This window comes from Gasterosteus aculeatus, chromosome 14, assembly GCF_964276395.1.
Source record: "Gasterosteus aculeatus chromosome 14, fGasAcu3.hap1.1, whole genome shotgun sequence".
In the NCBI taxonomy this organism is placed as follows: Eukaryota; Metazoa; Chordata; class Actinopteri; order Perciformes; family Gasterosteidae; genus Gasterosteus; species Gasterosteus aculeatus.
In genome coordinates, this window is record NC_135702.1 from 1,257,666 (window position 1) to 1,278,146 (window position 20,481).

The following is a 20,481-nucleotide window of genomic DNA, read 5'->3' on the forward strand; positions in this document are numbered from 1 at the left end:
CAGCCAGTTCTACAGCCCTTTAGCTCCCTAGATAAATCATCCATGTACAGATTGAATAGGAGCGGAGACAGAATCCCGCCCTGCCGCACACCATTGGATACATAGAACGGGGTTGACAAATTCGTCCCCCACCTGACTTGCATAGTTTGGTGAGAGTACCAGAACTGCAGTATCCTGATTAAGTAAAAGGGAACCCCACGCTCATGTAGTTTACCAAACAGTTTCCCATGATTAATACGATCAAAAGCCTTTGATGCATCCAGGAAACACATAAATACTGTGCTATTGCGTCATCTGTACCTATGGACAATTTATTTAAGTGCATAAATACACAGATCAGTTCCATTCTTGCTCTTAAAACCAAGCTGATTATCTGTTGACGCTATGTATTCTGCAATCCTATCCATACGAATCCCTTCTAGTAGCTTGGATAGTATACTAGCAAGAGCAATAGGTCTATAGTTATCTATACTAGTTAATTTACCAGTCTTATTTTTAACTACAGGCACCAGCAAAACAGACAACATGGACCCAGGAAGTATGCCATGTTTAATCAACTCAGAAAAGCACAAAGCAGGTAAAACTGAGATACTTTGACCGGCATATTTCAGATATCAGATTTCAGATATTTCAGTCATAGTTCTCAATTGTCAAGTTCTCACAGTCAAAATTCGTGTAGCTTCAGATAGGAATGCAGAAAAATACAACCAATAACTTAATCCAAAGGAAATATTACACCATTAAAGTAAAGCACTATCTGGTTTGTGTCTTTTTCTGTTCATTCAGAGATTATCACCAACTGTCAACGTAAACTCAAATCCAACATGAAGAAGAAGTTCCAGCGTGTGTTTGAGGGGATCGCTAAAGCAGGAAAGACAACCCCTCTGAATGAGATCTATACAGAGCTCTACATCACAGAGGGAGGGACTGCAGAGGTCAATGAAGAACATGAGGTCAGACAGATTGAAACAGCATCCTGGAAACCAGACAGACCAGAAACAACCATCAGACTAGAAGACCTCCTCAAAGCCTCAGCTGGAGGAGAGGAACCAATCAGAACAGTGATGACTAAGGGAGTGGCTGGCATTGGGAAAACTCTCTTAACACAGAAGTTCACTCTGGACTGGGCAGAAGACAAAGACCACCAGGACATACAGTTCACACTTCCATTCACCTTCAGAGAGCTGAATGTGCAGAGAGAGAAGAAGTTCAGCTTGGAGGGACTTGTTCATCACTTCTTCAGTGAAACCAAAGCTGCAAAAATCTGCAGGTTTGAAGAGTTCCAGGTAATGATCATCTTTGACGGTCTGGATGAGTGTCGACTTCCTCTGGACTTTTACAACAATGAGATCCTGACTGATGTCACAGAGATCTCCTCAGTGGATGTGCTCCTCACTAACCTCATCAGTGGGAAGCTGCTTCCTTCTGCTCGCCTCTGGATAACCACACGACCTGCTGCAGCCAATCAGATCCCTCCTGAGTGTGTCGGCATGGTGACAGAGGTCAGAGGGTTCAGCGACCCCCAGAAGGAGGAGTACTTCAGGAAGAAGTTCAGTGATGAGGAGCAGGCCAGCAGGATCATCTCACACATCAAGACCTCACGAAGCATCCACATCATGTGCCACATCCCAGTCTTCTGCTGGATCACTGCTGGAGTTCTGGTGAAGGTGTTGAAGACCAGAGAGGGAGGAGAGCTGCCCAAGACCCTGACTGAGATGTACATTCACTTCCTGGTGGTTCAGTCCAAAAGGAAGAAGGTCAAGTACGATGGAGGAACTGAGATGGATCCACACTGGAGTCTAGAGAACAGGAAGATGATCGAGTCTCTGGGAAAACTGGCCTTTGATCAGCTGCAGAAAGGCAACCTGATCTTCTATGAATCCGACCTGACAGAGTGTGGCATCGATATCAGAGCAGCCTCAGTGTACTCAGGAGTGTTCACTCAGATCTTTAGAGAGGAGAGCGGACTGTACCAGGACAAGGTGTTCTGCTTCGTCCATCTGAGTGTTCAAGAGTTTCTGGCTGCTCTTCATGTCCATCTGACCTTCTACAGCTCTGGTGTCAATCTGCTGTCAGAAGAACAAACCTCCCACCAGTCTAAACCAATGTGTCTCTACCAGAGTGCTGTGGACGAGGCCTTAAAGAGTCCTAATGGACACCTGGACTTGTTCCTCCGCTTCTTCCTGGGTCTTTCCCTGGAGACCAATCTGACTCTTCTACGAGGTCTGCTGACAAAGACAGGAAGTAGCTCACAGACCAATCAGGAGACAGTCCAGTACATCAAGAAGAAGATCAGTAGGAATATGTCTCCAGAGAAAAGCATCAATCTGTTCCACTGTCTGAATGAACTGAATGATGGTTCTCTAGTGGAGGAGATCCAACAGTCCCTTAGTTCAGGACGTCTCTCCACAGATAAACTGTCTCCTGCTCAGTGGTCAGCTCTGGTCTTCATCTTACTGTCATCAGGAGAAGATCTGGAGGTGTTTGACCTGAAGAAATACTTTGCTTCAGAGGCGGCTCTTCTGAGGCTGCTGCCAGTGGTCAAAGCCTCCAACAAAGCTCTGTAAGTACAGAGAGTTAGATTCACACATCATGACTTAAACATGCTGCCATCTTTTCTACTTATTGTTTATATTTTCTTCATTGTTGTTTCTTCAGACTGAGTGACTGTAAACTCTCAAAGAGAAGCTGTGAAGCTCTGTCCTCAGTTCTCAGCTCACAGTCCTCTAGTCTGAGAGAGCTGGACCTGAGTAACAACAACCTGCAGGATTCAGGACTGAAGCTGCTGTGTGCTGGACTGAAGAGTCCACGCTGTGACCTGGAGACTCTCAGGTCAGGATTCAACACGGTTTCTTTTATTTAGTTTAATTCCTGACTTTCGTAAGATTCTTTCTGCTTGCAATATTTACATCAAACATTTATTTCATGTATATATTTATGTTCTCAGTATTATTGTCAGATTGTTGATGAACATTAGTGGGTGTTTAGTTGTGACTGGAAACCAGTCAGTAACCATGTTAATGTGACCCCTCAGTAGCCGACAGTATCTCAGTCCTGCAGTGACCTTCTAGTCCTCACAGCTCCCTCAGATCATGTGACATGTGTGTTGTTTTGTGTGTCTGCAGGCTGTCAGAATGTCTGATCACAGAGGAAGGCTGTTCTCCTCTGGCTTCAGCTCTGAGCTCCAACCCCTCCCATCTGAGAGAGCTGGACCTGAGTAACAACCACCTGCAGGATTCAGGACTGAAGCTGCTGTGTGTTGAACTGGAGAATCCACGCTGTGACCTGGAGACCCTCAGGTCAGGATTCAACACGGTGTCTTTTATTTAGTTAAATTCCTGACTTTCGTAAGATTCTTTCTGCTTGCCTTATTTACAACAAACATTTATTTTATGTATATATTTATGTTCTCAGTATTATTGTCAGATTGTTGATGAACATTAGTGGGTGTTTAGTTGTGACTGGAAACCAGTCAGTAACCATGTTAATGTGACCCCTCTGTACCTGATAGTATCTCAGTCCTGCAGTGACCTTCTAGTCCTCACAGCTCCCTCAGATCATGTGACATGTGTGTTGTTTTGTGTGTCTGCAGGCTGTCAGGCTGTCTGATCACAGAGGAAGGCTGTTCTTCTCTGGCTTCAGCTCTGAGCTCCAACCCCTCCCGTCTGAGAGAGCTGGACCTGAGTAACAACGACCTGCATGATTCAGGACTGAAGCTGCTGTGTGTCGGACTGGAGAGTCCACACTGTGACCTGAAGACCCTCAGGTCAGGATTCAACACAGTGTCTTTTATTTAGTTAAATTCCTGACTTTCGTAAGATTCTTTCCGCTTGCATTATTTACATCAAACATTTATTCTATGTATATATTTATGTTCTCAGTATTATTGTCAGATTGTTGATGAACATTAGTGGGTGTTTAGTTGTGACTGGAAACCAGTCAGTAACAATGTTAATGTGACCCCTCAGTAGCCGACCGTATCTCAGTCCTGCAGTGACCTTCTAGTCCTCACACCTCCCTCAGATCATGTGACATGTGTTGTTTTGTGTGTTTGCAGTCTGTCAGTCTGTCTGATCACAGAGGAAGGCTGTGCTTCTCTGGCTTCAGCTCTGAGCTCCAACCCCTCCCATCTGAGAGAGCTGGACCTGAGTAACAACGACCTGCGGGATTCAGGAGTGAAGCTGCTGTGTGTTGGACTGAAGAGTCCACGCTGTGACCTGGAGACCCTCAGGTCAGGATTCAATCAATGTTCACCTGGTTTATTTATATCCCTGATATTTTTCTGACCTTCCTAAGATACTTTCTGCTTGAATGATTCAAATCAAATATGTCATTTCCAAATATTTTCATAAACATGTGATAGTGTTGATTTCCAATATAATGTTACAAATTGAAATATTTGAGATTAATCATAGTTGTCAGTAATATTATCAGATTGTTGATGTACATTAGTGGGTGTTTAGTTGTGACTGAAAACCAGTCAGTAACCATTGTGATGTCATGAGAGGCGCCTCCGCTCTCACCGGGGTAGTTCAAGCAGTGAGAGGACACCAGTTTCAAATATAAACAGAAGGTTTTATTCACGTTCTCTGGAATCAACAAAAACAGTAGTCCAAAAAGGGTAACTCAGGTTCCGGTCAATCTTAAATAATGTCTCGTCTTCGAAGGGGAATCATAAATCCAACTCACAAGAATAAATGGTAAATGGACTGTACTTGTATAGCGCTTTTCTAGTCTTCTGACCACTCAAAGCGCTTTAACACTACATGACATCATTCACCCATTCACACCCATTCATACACTGATGACAGGTGAACCACACACAGTGACACCTGCCATCAGTAACTATCATTCACACACTGTAGTCGCAGCTACAGGAGCAATGTTGGGTTAAGTGTCTTGCCCAAGGACACATCGACATGCAGGTTAGCCGGGCCTGGGATCGAACCGACAATCCTCTGATTGGAGGACGACCGTGCTCCCCACTCACCCACAGTCGCCCTAAAAGAATATACAGTCTTCCTCCACAATATCCTCCTACGGCGGTCTGGTCTCTCTCATACCCCACTGGCTGTGTCTCTAACCCTTATGAAGGCCAGGACCCAGCCGTCCAGGACCCAGCCTCTCGTGACATCACACCATGTTAATGTGACCCCTCTGTACCTGATAGTATCTCAGTCCTGCAGTGACCTTCTAGTCCTCACAGCTCCCTCAGATCATGTGACATGTGTGTTGTGTCGTGTGTCTGCAGGCTGTCAGGCTGTCTGATCACAGAGGAAGGCTGTTCTTCTCTGGCTTCAGCTCTGAGCTCCAACCCCTCCCATCTGAGAGAGCTGGACCTGAGCTACAATCATCCAGGAGACTCAGGAGTGAAGCTGCTGTCTGCTGGACTGGAGGATCCTCAGTGGAGACTGGAGACTCTCAGGTATGAAGAGGCTGCAGCCACAGACCATCAGTCTGTAGAGGAGCTGGAAACCTTTTCTCTGTCCCACTGTCAGCCTGGTTAATAAGACCCTGACACACCAAGCTGACCTTAAACTACCAGAGACTCATCAAACTGTTTGTGTCCCACATGAGACTATCAACACAGACAGAAGTAGTGAGGAACAGTAGCCAGGATGAGCCTGAACAGGGAGGAAGGTGATGAAAGGCTTGTTTCTCTGGAGTCTTGTCTTGTTGTTGTAAGAGAGGAGAGTGTCTCCTGACACGTTGACGGCATCATGGTGGGTTGATATGAGTCAACGTGGTCACGCTGCAGGTTTGTGGGCTCTTAACAAACAACACTTGGATGTTTAGATGCTGGTCATCTGCCTCCAGTGTGTGTTTGTCCTTTAGTCCAGACATTATCATTAAGAGACAAACAGTCAGAAACAATCTGTTCAAAGCGTCTTGATGGATCATCACAGGAGGAACGTTTGGTGTTTTAAAGGAGTTCAGCTTCACCTGCTTTTGGTGCTTTGCACTGAGAGCCAGTTCCCTGGATGATGAGAGTGGACTTGTTGAAGCTACAGGTGACAGTCGGCCACAGACGCTCAGTGAAGAACCGACAGCTGATGGTGGACCTGGTGTGTCAGAGCCCAAAGAGGTTTGTTTAGGACTGGACCACAGTGCTCTGTGGCTGCAGACCCACCTGAGCTGTAACACCTTCACCTCCAGACTACAGGTGATGGAAACCAGTGTTGACTGTTGCTAGGAGACGGGATGTGAACAGCAGTGTCACAGTCAGACCCTTTGGACCTCCAACCAGATTTGCCTTCAAAAATGTCATAAACAACCTTATAAATACCTTAAAACATTGAAATACGAGGCTAGAACCATATCTACGTGATAACCCAGAGCAGGGACAGTACACGTGTAAAGTTTCTACCTCTTTTATTCATAAGTCAAGTTCAGATTGGCCGATCCGCGTCATTCCACCACTCTATCGGTGTAATAAGCCTGAATAAAGGCCGGCGCATGTTTCTGCGTCTGCGTCGTCGTGCCGACGCACTGGTTTCACTTCCTGGTTGTAAAGTCTTGCGTGTGTTGCAGAGCGATTCACCTCCAGAACAACAGGTGGAGTCACGTGTTTTGTTGAAGACGACCTAGAGAGTCACGTCTTTGTGTGTGGAAGTTGTTGGTTGCTTTATTTATTTATCATGACTTTATTGCCCCGTGCATCCACACTGCTGCTTTTCATCAAGGACACATTTGTCCCGTATTTTCCTCCACGACTTTGTTCCCCTCGTTTGTGGAGATCTCCCTCCATGAATCAGAGGCCGTCCGGCGTCCTCATAGTCCGCCAATGACGGCTTGTACAAGCGCTCATATTTACGCATTTCTTCCCACAAAAGCTCTTCAATCTGATCCGTTCTCTCGTAAACATTCTTCCTTTTAATAATGGCCGTATTGTGCTGTGAAAACGGAGATGTGAGACTCCGTAAAGGACGTAGTCAGCAGACCAATCACAGGGTCAATGGATGAGACCGTGTCCTTCAAAGTTTACCTTCTCAAACGGACACAATCTCTCCGTGTTGTTGTGTAGCTTTACTTGAAATAGAAACAGCAGATACAAGAACTTCTAGCCTTCTGAAACCAATTCTTCTTATTCTGATAAATGCTTTTAGTTATCTGAATAAGCATAATTCTATGAAAGGATGAACTCCTCTTCCTGTCTGTCCAGATGTCCCCTGTGAATGTGTCTCATGCTGCTTAGTTTAGTACCTTGCTAATGATTGGACTCATTCAACACCCTCAACTTCTGTTCTTCAACGTCTTCACACATCAAACAATCATTAAAAGAAACTCAAACAGTCTACAACTTTCCTGTAAGTAGATATTTTTAAATGCTTCCACATTCCGTCGCTCTGCGATTGTCTGACAGACTTTTTCTCTCATGTTCAGCGTATTGAAATGTAAGTGTGGACGCGTTGAAGCGTCTGTGACAAAGTGTCCATATTTCATGTACTGCTGCTATCAATGTTCCTTTGATCAGACATTTGCTTCCATCATCCAGATTGTGTATCAAGTGTATCGGGCACTTTACACTCAGGTTAGAACTTAGAGACTAAAACACAACAACTTTAATACAAAAACTGACACTATGTCCAACGACTGTCCTCATTTCTCATCACCTTCATTCCTCATTTAAATCCTTCACAACCTTTTAATGACACTTTCCCTCTTTTAGTGAATCAATCTGTGTTTTTAAATCTCAGCGGTTTATAATCTTTATTCTCTCTTCTTCTTCTGCAACGTGAGTCGTAAACTGGGGAGACTGGGGCTGCTTATCTGAGCTGCTGGGAGCCAGTGGGGGGCCACGTGGCACCAGTTGCTGTTTGGGCCTCGTCTGCTGTGGGGGTTGCGTGAGGGGGGTGGAGGTGGGTGGAGGTGGGTGGAGGTGGGTGGAGGTGTGGTGAGGTGGTGGAGGTGGGTGGAGGTAAGGTGGAGGTGGGTGGAGATGAGGTGGAGGTGGGTGGAGGTGTGGTGAGGTGGTGGAGGTGGGTGGAGCCTCCAGCCGTGGAGGAGCGTTTAGTCGCGTGTCTCCTGGGACTCTCTCTGCACCAATGTCCCTCCTGTCCACATATATAAGGTCCACCTGTCCTCCCTCGGTTGTCCCTCGTCCTCTGCTGCTGGGTGCTGATGTCCCATTGAACGGTTCCTACCTGCTGGATCTGGGGCCTTTGGGGGACGGGGTATCGGGCCTAGTCTGTCTCCTGTCTCTGTCCTTTGTTTACTGCTGCAGACGTCTTGATGTTCACAAGTGTCTTCAGCTGTTTCCTCATCGTGCTCTCAAGTCCGTCCACTGCTTCTCTTCCTTTGGCCTCCGTCTGCTCCTCTATCTTCTCTCTGGTGCTACTCAGCAGGTCCTGAGTCGTGTACACGACCATGATGCAACCTGGTGCATCTAAACCCCCCTGAGATGTCCTCCTGTCCTTTAGGAGCTACTCTGTCACTGACTGTGAGGAGACGACTAATGATGTAAAGTCAAACTAATGAAACCTGCAAAACACCAAACAACAAAGTGAACTCAGCAATGGAAAGTAAAGCAGTGGACCTGAAAGGGAACCAGTCCATCAAACCACTGAGTCACATAACAACTACAACACGGATCAGAACGCCGTCAGTACAAATCAAACTAAACCATCTCAAACTAGTTACGGCTTTCAGCAAATTAAAAATCAATCCAACTCAATGTTAGAATCACAAAGCTGAGATGAAACTTTTAGGGTGTAAACGCTGCCGCAGGAGAGAGAAGAGGAAACTAAAATAAACGTCTAATGAAAATCCATAAAAGCAAAATGAAGTTCAAGTTAAGAAAGTAAAAGTCTAAAGTCACAATGATAATCAATAATCAATCTTATGTTTAAACGTTGAATACCATTCAAACTTTAACTAGTAGTGACGATGGACCTTAACTCAAAGCCTGAAGCAATAATAACCCACTTATCTGACATTTAAATACAATCTAGTTCCACCACTGGAGATCAAATCTATTCAACCTTTTCAGAAGGTCACATTAAAATCAGAGCGGCTCTTTAAATTGGAATCGAGATCAAATCAAATGAAGACAAAGCTGATATCAAACTGTATCAATGCTGAAATGATCACAAGTGATATTAAAGTTGTATTTCTTACCTTTACTTGAATGTCCATCAGTGTTGGAGGGTGAACATCAATGAACAGTCCTTGTGTCCCTTTGACTCTAATGAAGACATTGTCTCTACATCATGTGATTACTCCTGTAAACCATATGAGGCGTGTTGACACAACAGCTGATGACGTGACAATCGTTAGTAACTCTGCACCTCGACACGCTGAGAACACAAAGTACTATATTATAATAGTACTATTATGATCAGCAGCCTGTGACCTGACTGAATACTACAGTACATTCAATGATCACACCTTTGGCTTGAATCCACACGCCGACCCGTTTGCAGATGCTTGAGTGTATTTACATGAGGACGTTCTGTAATATCACAGTAAAAGTGCAGAACGGGACGGAAGTGAATGAGTGAAAAACCAAACAGTGAATCCAATAAACTAACGAGTGCGTTTCTTCTCTTTGTTTGTGTTGTTTGTTCATTGTAAATACTGAATGGTCTTTATTTCTATATTTAGTGAATATTTGCTTATTAAACGGTTTAATGTTAATGTTCCTTTGCACACGTCCCATGAAGCTTCATCTGCAGCACGACGTCATTTCTCACATTTTAATTCCCATCTGGTGAAAGTACAGTGACAGGTCCGTTTATTATTTATTCCACATTTATCTACTTTATTCCATGAATATATTCCAGCACCTCGTCGCTGTGTGACGCCTGACTGACAGTCTGTGGTCGTCTGTAAGTAGTGGTAGAAGAAGAAGAGGTGCTCCATGTGGACATGAAGGACAAAGCTGTGTGTGAGAGTGATGTAATGTCCATGTCTCCATGCTGCTCTGACCCCCCTCCTCCTTTCAGGGTGGAGCCTGATGGAGTCCGATGGTTGACACCAGGTCTGAGGAAGTGTAAGTGTGCTTTGATTCATGAAGATTCAACCATCTTCACACTGTGACATCACTCATTCACCTCTGTGATGTCATCATCAACGTGTCAGTAGATGAACACATGATTAATAACTGCAGCTGTTTTGTGTCTTGTTCTCTCATCAGATTCCTGTGAACTCACAATCGATACAAACACAGTAAACAAACACCTCAAACTGTCTGACAACAACAGGAAGGTGACATGTGTGGAGGAGGATCAGTCGTATCCTGATCATCCAGACAGATTTGTCTCCTCCCCTCAGCTGCTGTGTAGAACTGGTCTGACTGGTCGCTGTTACTGGGAGGTCGAGTGGAGAGGAAGAGTTGATGTATCAGTGAGTTACAGAGGAATCAATAGGAAAGGAGACAGTTTAGACTGTGTGTTTGGATACAATGATCAGTCCTGGAGTCTGAGCTGCTCTGATAAAGGTTACTCTGTCTGTCACAATAAGACAGAAACACACATCACCTCCTCCTCCTCCTCCTCCTCCTCCTCCTCCTCCACCTCTGGTAGAGTAGCAGTGTATGTGGACTGTCCTGCTGGCTCTCTGTCCTTCTACAGAGTCTCCTCTGACACACTGATCCACCTCCACACCTTCAGCACCATATTCACTGAACCTCTTTATCCTGGGTTCTGGTTCTGGTCTGGTTCCTCAGTGTCTCTGTGTTCTCTGTAGGAGGGAGAGTCTCCTCCTGGTGGAGAACCTTCCTCTCTGTCACACAGCTGATGGTGGTTCATGTGGGTGTAGATGCAGGTGGAGCAGGTGAGGGGTACCTGAGCTGGTCTGGACTCTGGGGGGTCCACAGCTCTCTGGGACTCAGGTGGACGTGTGAAGGAGCTCAGCTTAATGCTGCTGTGCTCCTTCAATCAATAGATCATCGTTTAGATATCGGCTCCTAATTAGGCTTTAATCTTCATCTTTATATCTTCAAGAAGACGTTTTATAAAATGCTCGTCTGCCCCCATGTGAGATAAATGTGTCCTTATGTGTGTGTTTCATTTCCACTCACGCTAATAACAACAAGGGGAAACACTTTAAATGTCGAATTCTTTTTTAAGACAATTTTAACTTAATCTTTCAGAATCTGTTCAGTGAACTAAGAAATAATTTCACATAATCAGGTTTGTTTTAAACAAAAAGCTTTTTTTAATGATTCAAACTTCTGAAGAAAAAGTTTAATATCCTGACAGATAATATCAGTACTTGTGTTTTTATTCACTATAATAGTACAACATTTAGTCCACGTATTACTTTGGCTTAACAGCAATATAATTGTATGTTTCTAATGTTAATAAATGACTTTTATTGGAAACAACTGTACATTTTTAAACACGTCATAATATAAACATGCTGTATTGTTTATTTTGACGTGAAATACTATGATCCTTCTTAAACATGCTGTACTATTTACATATTATTTATATGTATTTACTTGTTTTGTCACTAGCAGAGAAAACATCTGTGTTACAGCTGGTTGACAAAGGAAGTGAAAAGTTTGTAATAAACAAACAAATAAGTAATAAATAACTTGGTTTATTAACCGTATGAACGTTAACGCAGAGCCGTCTCCAAACAACACAAACTACTGAGCTCGGTGCTTAAGGTGCAACTTGAAGGTTTCATCCTGCAGGAAATATCCTACTGAAGTCGCCTTGTGGTGTTTTGGGCCGCGTCACCGTGGCAACAACAACACACAAACAACAAGCACGTATTTTATAACAGGCTGGAGTTTATTACTAAGAAACTTGAGTATTGAAAGTGTTAAATGTGATGGAGTCTCTCAACGCACCGCCAAAATAAAACACAGACAGCAGCAACGGTCCCAAAAAATCAGATCAAACAGAAAGAGGAACGATTTTAACTTTAAATCTCTTAATAACGTCGTTATTGTACCTGAAAGAAATGATCCCAATAAAGTACGTCCTCATTCTGCTGTAAACGGTCAGATATTAACAAACATTTCTCTCCATCAGCAGTCGGGATTATCTTTTTATTATTATATTATATACATTCAGTCTCCTGAAACCAAATGAACTCATTGCAACAAAGAAAGGAAAAGGGTAATAAAATAAAATCCACTCTATACTCCAGGACGAGTCTCTGGGGGACAAAGAGCGTAACCATGACGACGGCGCTGAAGCTCATTTTAAAACTTGTCCTGCTGCGCTGAAAGAAACAGAATACAGAGTACATCTGGTGTACAAGTACAAGTACTGCACTCCAGTGGAAAGTCAAGGTACTTCACTGCAGCACTTTATATTTGACGTTAATTTACAAATGAACCTCTCAGAGGTAAATATTTGACTTTTATTATATTCGTGTGACGCTTTAGTTTCTTCTCAGATTAGTTTTTCATCTTCCTGCCCAGAAAAAAACATCACTTCATCCTTCAGTTTATCACAAATAGAATGATGAAGATGAAGCTAAATAAAAGGACATGAAGGAGTTAACGTGCAACATGAATGCAGGATGAATATGAATGAAACACGTCACTGATGTATTAATACTTTTAAATACTAGCAGTACGGTTTAGTGAGCCGTCATTTGACTTTTGCTGAAGTAAACGATTTGACGGTTATCGGCAAATTAAAACGACTGGTCGCTTCTTCTTTCAGCCTCCTTTAAACTTTAGAGTTGATCTTATTTTACCGTGTTGTTGCAGTAAAATAATAAATTATACATTGTTAATAAATGTACAAACAAAAGGGTTCATTCAGAGGCGTGTTCACACACACACACACACACACACACACACACACGCGCACACACACACACACACACACACACACACACACACACACACACACAGTTTAGTATAAAACCTGGAGAAACATGTTGAATTAAAACAAAATACATTTATATTTATTCATCTACACATAAAGTGTATAAAACAGCATAAAATAATTGTGATTAAAATCAAATAAAAGGAATTTAAAGCAGAAATAAAATCTCTGGCTCCAGTTTGGTCCAATAACGACGTTTCAGCCACAATGATTCATTGGTTAAAGAATCTCCTGCAGCAGGTGAGCGCCGCATTACCCATGAGCCTCCTCTTCTGTGGAGCTCACCTCATCATTATTAATTATATACTACGCTGCTTTAATGGGATATTTACACATTTAATGAGAAATTAAACGGAAGAAACATGTCATATTACACCGTACAAAGGAATTGACCACTTAAGGTAAAATGACTTCCAGGCTACTTTCTGTAGGATCGCTTTATTTGATAAAGACTGAAACGTAAACCTGTTTTTATATTAAATAAAGATTTCAGAAATTCTCTAATTTTCATTGAGTTGCACTCAGCGAAACATCGGACCACTAAATTAAAGCAAAGACTTCAAGCTTTTACAACATAAAGAGGTGCTAATTCAGAAATATATTTTAGGTTAATGTTTGAATGAAAATAGGTTTTTTCTGTATGACTTTCTGCAAATATATTTGGTGATACATGAAAAGAAGCTCAAACCAACTATTATGACTTCATTTGGAGGTCTGGTGCTTTACGCTTTGGAACTACACTTTACTGGACGTAAACAGGTTGTTTAGTGATTCAAATATAAATACATATATATATATATTATATATTTGCATTTCAGCAAATTGTGTCTATTGAAAACAAGCCGATTGAACCGTTAGCAGCTCAGGTTCGGGCCGCGTCTCTGCCTTCGTGCCCATGAGCCTCCAGTGTGGACGCCAGAGGGACACGTCTCAGCCTTTAAGGTCATGGATATAAACATGTGGATCAGATCAGACACGACCTTTAACTGATGGAGAGAAGGGAGATGATTGCAGGGAAAGAGCAGAGGAAATAAAACGTCACCAAACACAAATGAACACACAGGAACGCACACAGGGGGACAGCGGAGTGTGTGTGTGTGTGTGTGTGTGTCTGCTGTCACGCCTCAGACGGCTGCATTTCACCTCATGCAGACAAACAAACATTAAATGAATAAATACTAACAGTAATTCTCGATGGTATCAAAGAATGAAAAGTTGACGGGGAACTCTGGACGAGACCACAGAAGAAGACACGGAGGTGCGAAAGCAGAGAGGGGAGAGAAAGAGGAAGATTATTATCGTTCAGCCATCAGGAGACGAGCAGCGAGGAAACAACACAAAGACGCTCGAGTGCGATTCATCCACAAAGAGTCTGTGTCCACGAAGCGCTTTTTACAGGAAGGTTTTACATCTGGTTGCTATGATACGGAGAGACAACGCCTTCCTCTTTGCTCTCTATTAGACCATGACGCAGGTGATGCTTTAGGGCGGGGCTTAAAGTGATTGACAGCTCTCTAACAGACCATGAAGCAGGGGACGCTTTAGGGCGGGGCTTAAAGTGATTGACAGGTCTCTAATAGACCATGAAGCAGATGATGCTTTAGGGCGGGACTTAAAGTGATTGACAGCTCTCTAACAGACCATGAAGCAGGTGATGCTTTAGGGCGGGGCTTACTGTGATTGACAGCTCTCTAACAGACCATGAAGCAGGTGATGCTTTAGGGCGGGGCTTACTGTGATTGACAGCTCTCTAACATGCACGCTTCATATTTTAAGTCCACTAAGCTTTCCTTTATAAAGAGAGGAAATCGTAGAATAAAAGACCTGCGTCCTGATTCACAGCGGTTTGGTGGACACGTTGTCGCTGGTGTTGGTTCCAGGAGGACGGTGGAGAAACGTACCTGGCTGTGAGTTTCTGTCGTTGAGCAGCTTGGTCTGACTGTTGGGCAGGATCTTAATCTCTGGAGGATCTGGACTGTGACCGACCCGCGACGCCATGAGAGCGTTCAGGTACTGGAGACGAGTCACCTGCCAGCGTCGTGCAGCGATTAGTGGGTTAGTGCACGTTCATTAATGTCACTCTAATATAAAACCACTTCAACATTTTAACAACACGCCTCTTTTCAACCAATCAGAATCGGCTACAAATGAGGAGCAACAAAGTGTTTCTGTTTTCCTGTTAAATGAGACGTTTCCTGAAGGGACCCTGGTGCTCAGAGGCAACACCGCTTCAGTCCACAGGGGGCGCCAGAGCACAACGCGCTTCCTTTACTCGACTTTTAGCGATTTTATCAATTCGTTGTTGCAGCCCTAGTATTTAGATTGTTGTACTTTAGTGAAAAGTACCACGAAAAAGTACTATGAACACTGAGAATGAGTTGAGAACTCAAAGGCTGAGAACACACACACACACACACACACACACACACACGCACCCGTATGAGCTGCAGGTCGCTGAGGGCTCGGACGGTGTAGTCGGGACAATAGCTGGACGGACTTGTGGCGTCGGCGGACTCGAAGGGATCCCTGGGAGAGAGACACTGGGTCGACACAGGAGACTGGTGCACTGCAAACACACACACACACACACACACACACACACACACACACACACACACACACACACACACACACACGAGTCAGCACAACATCTGCTGTCCTGCTTCTTCTTCTCCTCCTTTTTGAACCTCGGTTATGGAAACACGGAGTGAATAAAGCTGCGTCATCACGATCAAACGGACAAACCGAGTGATTCTTGTCTCGCGACGAATCGTTATTCATTCATAAAATACAACAACGCGTCATCAACGTTGAAGCCGTCGCGATGACGTCACCATGAAGGAGATCAATAGTCCTCCTGCTCACCTGAAGAGGGCAGCGTCAGCGCGGACACGCCGTAGTACGTGAACGCTCCGTTCTCGAACTTCAGCCCCTCCTTCCCGATCTCCACCTCCACGCGACCCTGAGCACCGCAAACAGGAAGCAGCCAGAGGTCACGTGACGGCGCTCCACGTCTTCTTCCTGCCGCTCTGTGGGACGGACGAGCAACGGGCCTCAGAGGCTCTCAGAGGCTCACTGACCTGCAGCAGCAGGATGAAGTAGTCCACCGGGTGGTTGCGCGTGTACAGGTAGTGAGCCGCGCTCAGCCGGTTGTTCGGGTCGAAGGGAACCTCCTGGTTGACGCTGGGGTGACGCAGCAGGTGGAACAGGACCTTCTCGGACATGCGCCCGGGGCTGAAGTGAGCCACCTCTGTGGGGGGGGGGGGCAGGAGACACGGGCAGCGACGTGAGGTACAATGTCGGGACAAACGGCTTCTTCATTCTTAGAATAAGCAACATGGAACGTAATCATTACGCGTGTGGAGTGAAACTGTGACCGAGTCCATCAGCGCGTGACGCTTCAGTCCAATAAGTTATCAATCAACTGCTACATGCAAGTTCTGCTTCTTCTTCTAAAAGAATAGTCACAGAAATAACTAAAAAGCTGCATGCAGGATTTGTTCACTCGTGAGATAAAAGGGAATCTTCCTCGTCATCCTCGGCATGTTTGGTGGCACTTGGCGTTCCGAGGGAGGGAACCGCCGGGCGAAGCGAGTCCAGTCCAGATCCACCTCAAGACGTTACTCCTGTGATGAAAAGAAATGTAAAAAGGTTCAGTAGAAGATCTTTTTATCAACGGTATCCCTGCTTTGTTTACCTTTTCTTTTTGACTAAGGAATGGAACCATAGTCAAACATACACATCTGTACACACAGGACCCAAAACATCAGGTAACAGACTCTTGCTTTTGGTCTCTGATGCTGAACAATTCTGCCTGATTCCCACAGCTGTCTGATGACAATCCAGTTTATTTCGCCCGTCTGAGTGGGAAGAACATCAGACAGCAACCATTTATTTTCTTTAAACATTGTTATCATTTACTCTGCTGTGTTTTGTCTTTAACTTGTTCAATGGTTTGACTTTATAAGTTCTGCCGTATAATAGTAACCCAACTATTTTCCATTTGAGCTATTTTCTTAATTTTTATCCAATTGTACCATTTGTTCATTCCATCAGTCCTGTTGACACACAGTGAATAAAAGCAATCTTTCTCCTCCAGCTCTATTACATTTCCTATCAGGACTAATTAGGATTTCAGAGAGGGGAAATTGAAAAAGAAAAATCCCTTCATCCCGTGTTTTGTCTGCCGTGGTTTACGATTCACCTGTAATTCAGGAGAGAGGGCTAGCGCGGATCGTGGCACCGGCAACTCGCTGAGGCACTTCCTGTTGCAGGTTGCGGCGCCGCGGCGAATCGTGGCAACTGCCTCGAGTTTACGGCAACTGCCTCGCCTGTTGCCTCGGCTGAGTGAGGTACCTCGAGCGGTACCACGAATTCAGGGGCCGGTTCATCGGTCGAGAGAGGTACCTCGAGTTAACGGAGTCTTGCCACGACCAAAGGGAGCGGTGCCTCGGCTGATAGACGTACCGGGAGTTTAAGGGAGAGGTGCCGCGGCTGTTTCCGTTCATTTTAGTATTCATATATATGCAACATGTGACGGTATAATACAGTTTGAGTACGACTGTTATCTGCGGGTTGAGTTGCCGTGGCGAGTCGTGGCAGCGGCCACAACTTCACGACAGCTGCCTCGACTTTGCGGCAATGATGCCTCGACTGTTGCAGTTTTCTTTTCATATTTTGACAAAATGTGACAATACTATCCTGTACTATGCTGTACTCTGTCCTTAAGAGTACGAGTGTTGTTGGTTGTAATTGGTTTAGTCATAAAACGCAGATAAGCGATGCAATAGCTCAGCTAAGCTAATATGGGCTAAGACCACTCGTTGCCTTGGTTACGATAACCACTTTCCGGCAGCGCCCCGAATGAATGCAAATTGTAAATATTGATGCATTGTAACGTTAAAACTATTGAGAAGTGCTGAAAGCTTTTTGTATGTGTGTGTATATATATTTTAGTAGTATAGGTACATAATATAGTTATATTACAGTTCATTCAAAGGCCTAATCTTTTCCTCAGTGCTGAAGACACGTCAGGAAGTGACAGAAAGCAGTGTTAAGAAATGTTCAAATCGTTGCAGTACAAAACCAAGACACAATTACAGAGATGATTTTGAGCACATTTATTTCTGCATTAAAAAACAAAGCAGAGATTATTTTATTTCACCCACTAGTAATATTATATATTTTTGTCAAGAGTACTAGGCTTAAAACAAAACTGTTCATTTTTTACGGACTTATCTGCAGAAATCATTCAGCGCATTCACAAAAGAACAGAACTTGATTTATGCGTTGCATTCATGCACAGTAAACACAATGGACGTGAAAAAACACCATATAGATGAATCTAGTGATTCTTTAATAAAATACTTAAGAAATACATGTTTGTCTCCCTAGTAAACAATAAAAACTGTTTATAGCATGATATTGTCATAAACCGGGTACCTTCCTCTTTTTCCTTTCCACCCCTTTCTTGTAATTTACACACACTCGCACCCCCCCTTCACACACACACACACACACACACACACACACACACACACACACACACACACACACACACACACTTAATTACACCTGCTCATTCATTCCCAGCTGCTTCTCATTCTCTCATCTCATCATCCTCTCTTCCTGCTTCCTCTAATTAGACACTATTTCTAGCCTCCCTCTTCCCCTTGTTCTCCAGCAGAGCTTTACCTGTGCACCCGACGTACCTGAGCTCGCTGTCCCGTATCGCCTGCCTTGTTGTGTCCTGACGGTTCGTGCTGAACTATTATTGTCCCGTTGCTAACCTCTGCTTTACCCAGCCTCCTGTTTGACGTGAGCTGCCTGCTGTCTGGTGCGTCTCCCTCGGCCTGGACCTCGTTCTCTGCTCACTGGGCGTCACCGTTGCCGGCCAAACGCCCGTATTCTTCTGTTTGTGTGTTTGTGTTCATTAAAACACTTTACGTTCCCTTGCGTTTGGGTGGTCGCTTCTTCACAAGCACAACAGATATAGTCAAAAGGAAATAAATATCATTTAAAGAATGTCATTTTTCCTTTTACGTAACATCCATCATGAAGGTACTGTCTGTTGCCTGATCATGAGACAATATAGAATCGCTTAATACTTTAATCCAGCAGCTTTTGTGCGATCACTGGATATCTAAAAACAGTCATGCACACAATCACGCTCAGGCAAATTCTTTTGTCAACAATTGTAGTCAACATTAATTTAAATGAAAATACTGGTAACTCATATTATATACCGACATTCAATTTTAGACACGTCTTGATGGCACCCACCCAGTGTTATTGTTTGTTCATATAATCACATACGCATTGATTAGTTCTCGAAGTAGAGATTGTAACCAGGGCGGCAAGTGATCTTAGTCCATATTCGCTTAGCTGCACTAAAATGGGAAGCCGTTGTATAATTTATTGGCTTTTATTACTAAAATAACTACCAACGCTAGTACTTTTAAAGGCAGTATTGTATTGTCACATATTGGTAAAATTATAAAACAAACATATCACATATTTGGGAAATGAAACTGTCTGGCGCAAAGTCGAGGCAGCTGTCGTAATAACGGCAACCGTCGAGGCGCCACTGCGGCCAAGTCGAGGTAGCTGTCGTGAAGCCGCGGCAACTGCCTCGACTTTGTGGCAACTGCCTCGTGAAATCGTGGCAACTGCCGCAGTGTCGAGGCACTTGCCACGATTCGCCGCGGCACCGCAACCTGCAACAGGAAGTGCCTCGGCGGGTTGCCAGTGCCACGATATGCACTAGTTCCTACTGTAATTCAGGCTCCTCGGGACACAACCCTCAGTCTCCAGTTCTCAGCAATAAAACGCATAAAAATGAATATTTCGCAGTATCTGAGTTCAAACCTTGTCAGAACAAGAAAGTAACCACTAACTTCAAAGATAAACATTTGCAAAACCGAGATCTAGAGACAAAGACGATATATCTTGGGTCCGGTTTGCTATAAAAGATCTCGTCACTTCTCCTCTCTCAAGCAGATCCTGGCCTCTCAAACTACCCACGACGGAATAGCGCCTTTGACCAGGAGTCCCTTACCCACCGTACCGTCCAAACCTTGAGTGAGTCAAGGTGATCAAGAAGATCTTGAGATCCGCCTCCAAGGACCACATGTAAGAAGGATGTTACTCGACACCGTTGTGAAATCATTGTACATGACATTTATTCTCAGGAACACCATGTCTCAGTTCAAGAGGTCACAGACCTTCTGTCCACTTACAACGAACCTTATTTTCAGACCATCAATACAGGCAGAAGTGGAAGCAGGGAGGAAGGTGATCAGGGCTTGTTTCTCTGGAGCCTCGGCTTGTTTCCACATTATAAGGGAGGACAGTGGTGTATCCTGACACGTTGACGGCATCATGGTGGGTGCCAATTATTGATCATCCACCGCCAACAGTGCACGAGGAATAAAATAAAATATAATGCGATGGCTATTAGTAGAGTAAGGTTATGGGTTAGTTTAAAATAAAAGCTAAAGTTAGAAAATATCAAAAAATAAAGTGCAACAGGAAGTGACAAAAGTGACGAGTAAAAAGTGACGTGTGCAGTGTGAGGGGGAGTAACAAGTGGAACGTTATAGTCAGTCAGTGGGGGACCGGGCTCTGTTGATGAGCCCGACTGCCGATGGGAAGAAACTGTTGGTGTGGCGGGAGGTCTTAGTCCTGA

The 20,481-nt window shown here is 44.2% G+C and overlaps 2 protein-coding genes and 1 long non-coding RNA gene across 3 annotated transcripts in view; 1 reads left to right on the forward strand and 2 right to left on the reverse strand.

Moving 5' to 3' along the window:
* Nucleotides 1-20,481, forward strand: part of LOC120814177 (uncharacterized) — a 351,528-nt gene that overhangs the window by 259,651 nt on the left and 71,396 nt on the right. Inside the window, 2 exon segments of the mRNA XM_078088631.1 lie at nt 3,593-3,766; nt 4,058-4,231. Coding sequence (XP_077944757.1) covers nt 3,593-3,766; nt 4,058-4,231 — 348 coding nt within the window.
* On the reverse strand, nt 10,382-10,615 carry LOC144388300 (uncharacterized). Its single transcript, XR_013452613.1, has 2 exons — nt 10,515-10,615; nt 10,382-10,484 (listed from the first exon to the last, which is right to left on the reverse strand). It is a non-coding gene; the product is annotated as an uncharacterized LOC144388300 (long non-coding RNA).
* On the reverse strand, nt 14,507-16,070 carry LOC120813832 (metal transporter CNNM3-like). Its single transcript, XM_078088718.1, has 4 exons — nt 15,875-16,070; nt 15,660-15,756; nt 15,230-15,360; nt 14,507-14,822 (listed from the first exon to the last, which is right to left on the reverse strand). Exons 1-4 carry the CDS (start codon nt 16,016-16,018, stop codon nt 14,631-14,633), a joined length of 564 nt encoding a protein of 187 aa, XP_077944844.1. The 5' UTR covers nt 16,019-16,070; the 3' UTR covers nt 14,507-14,630.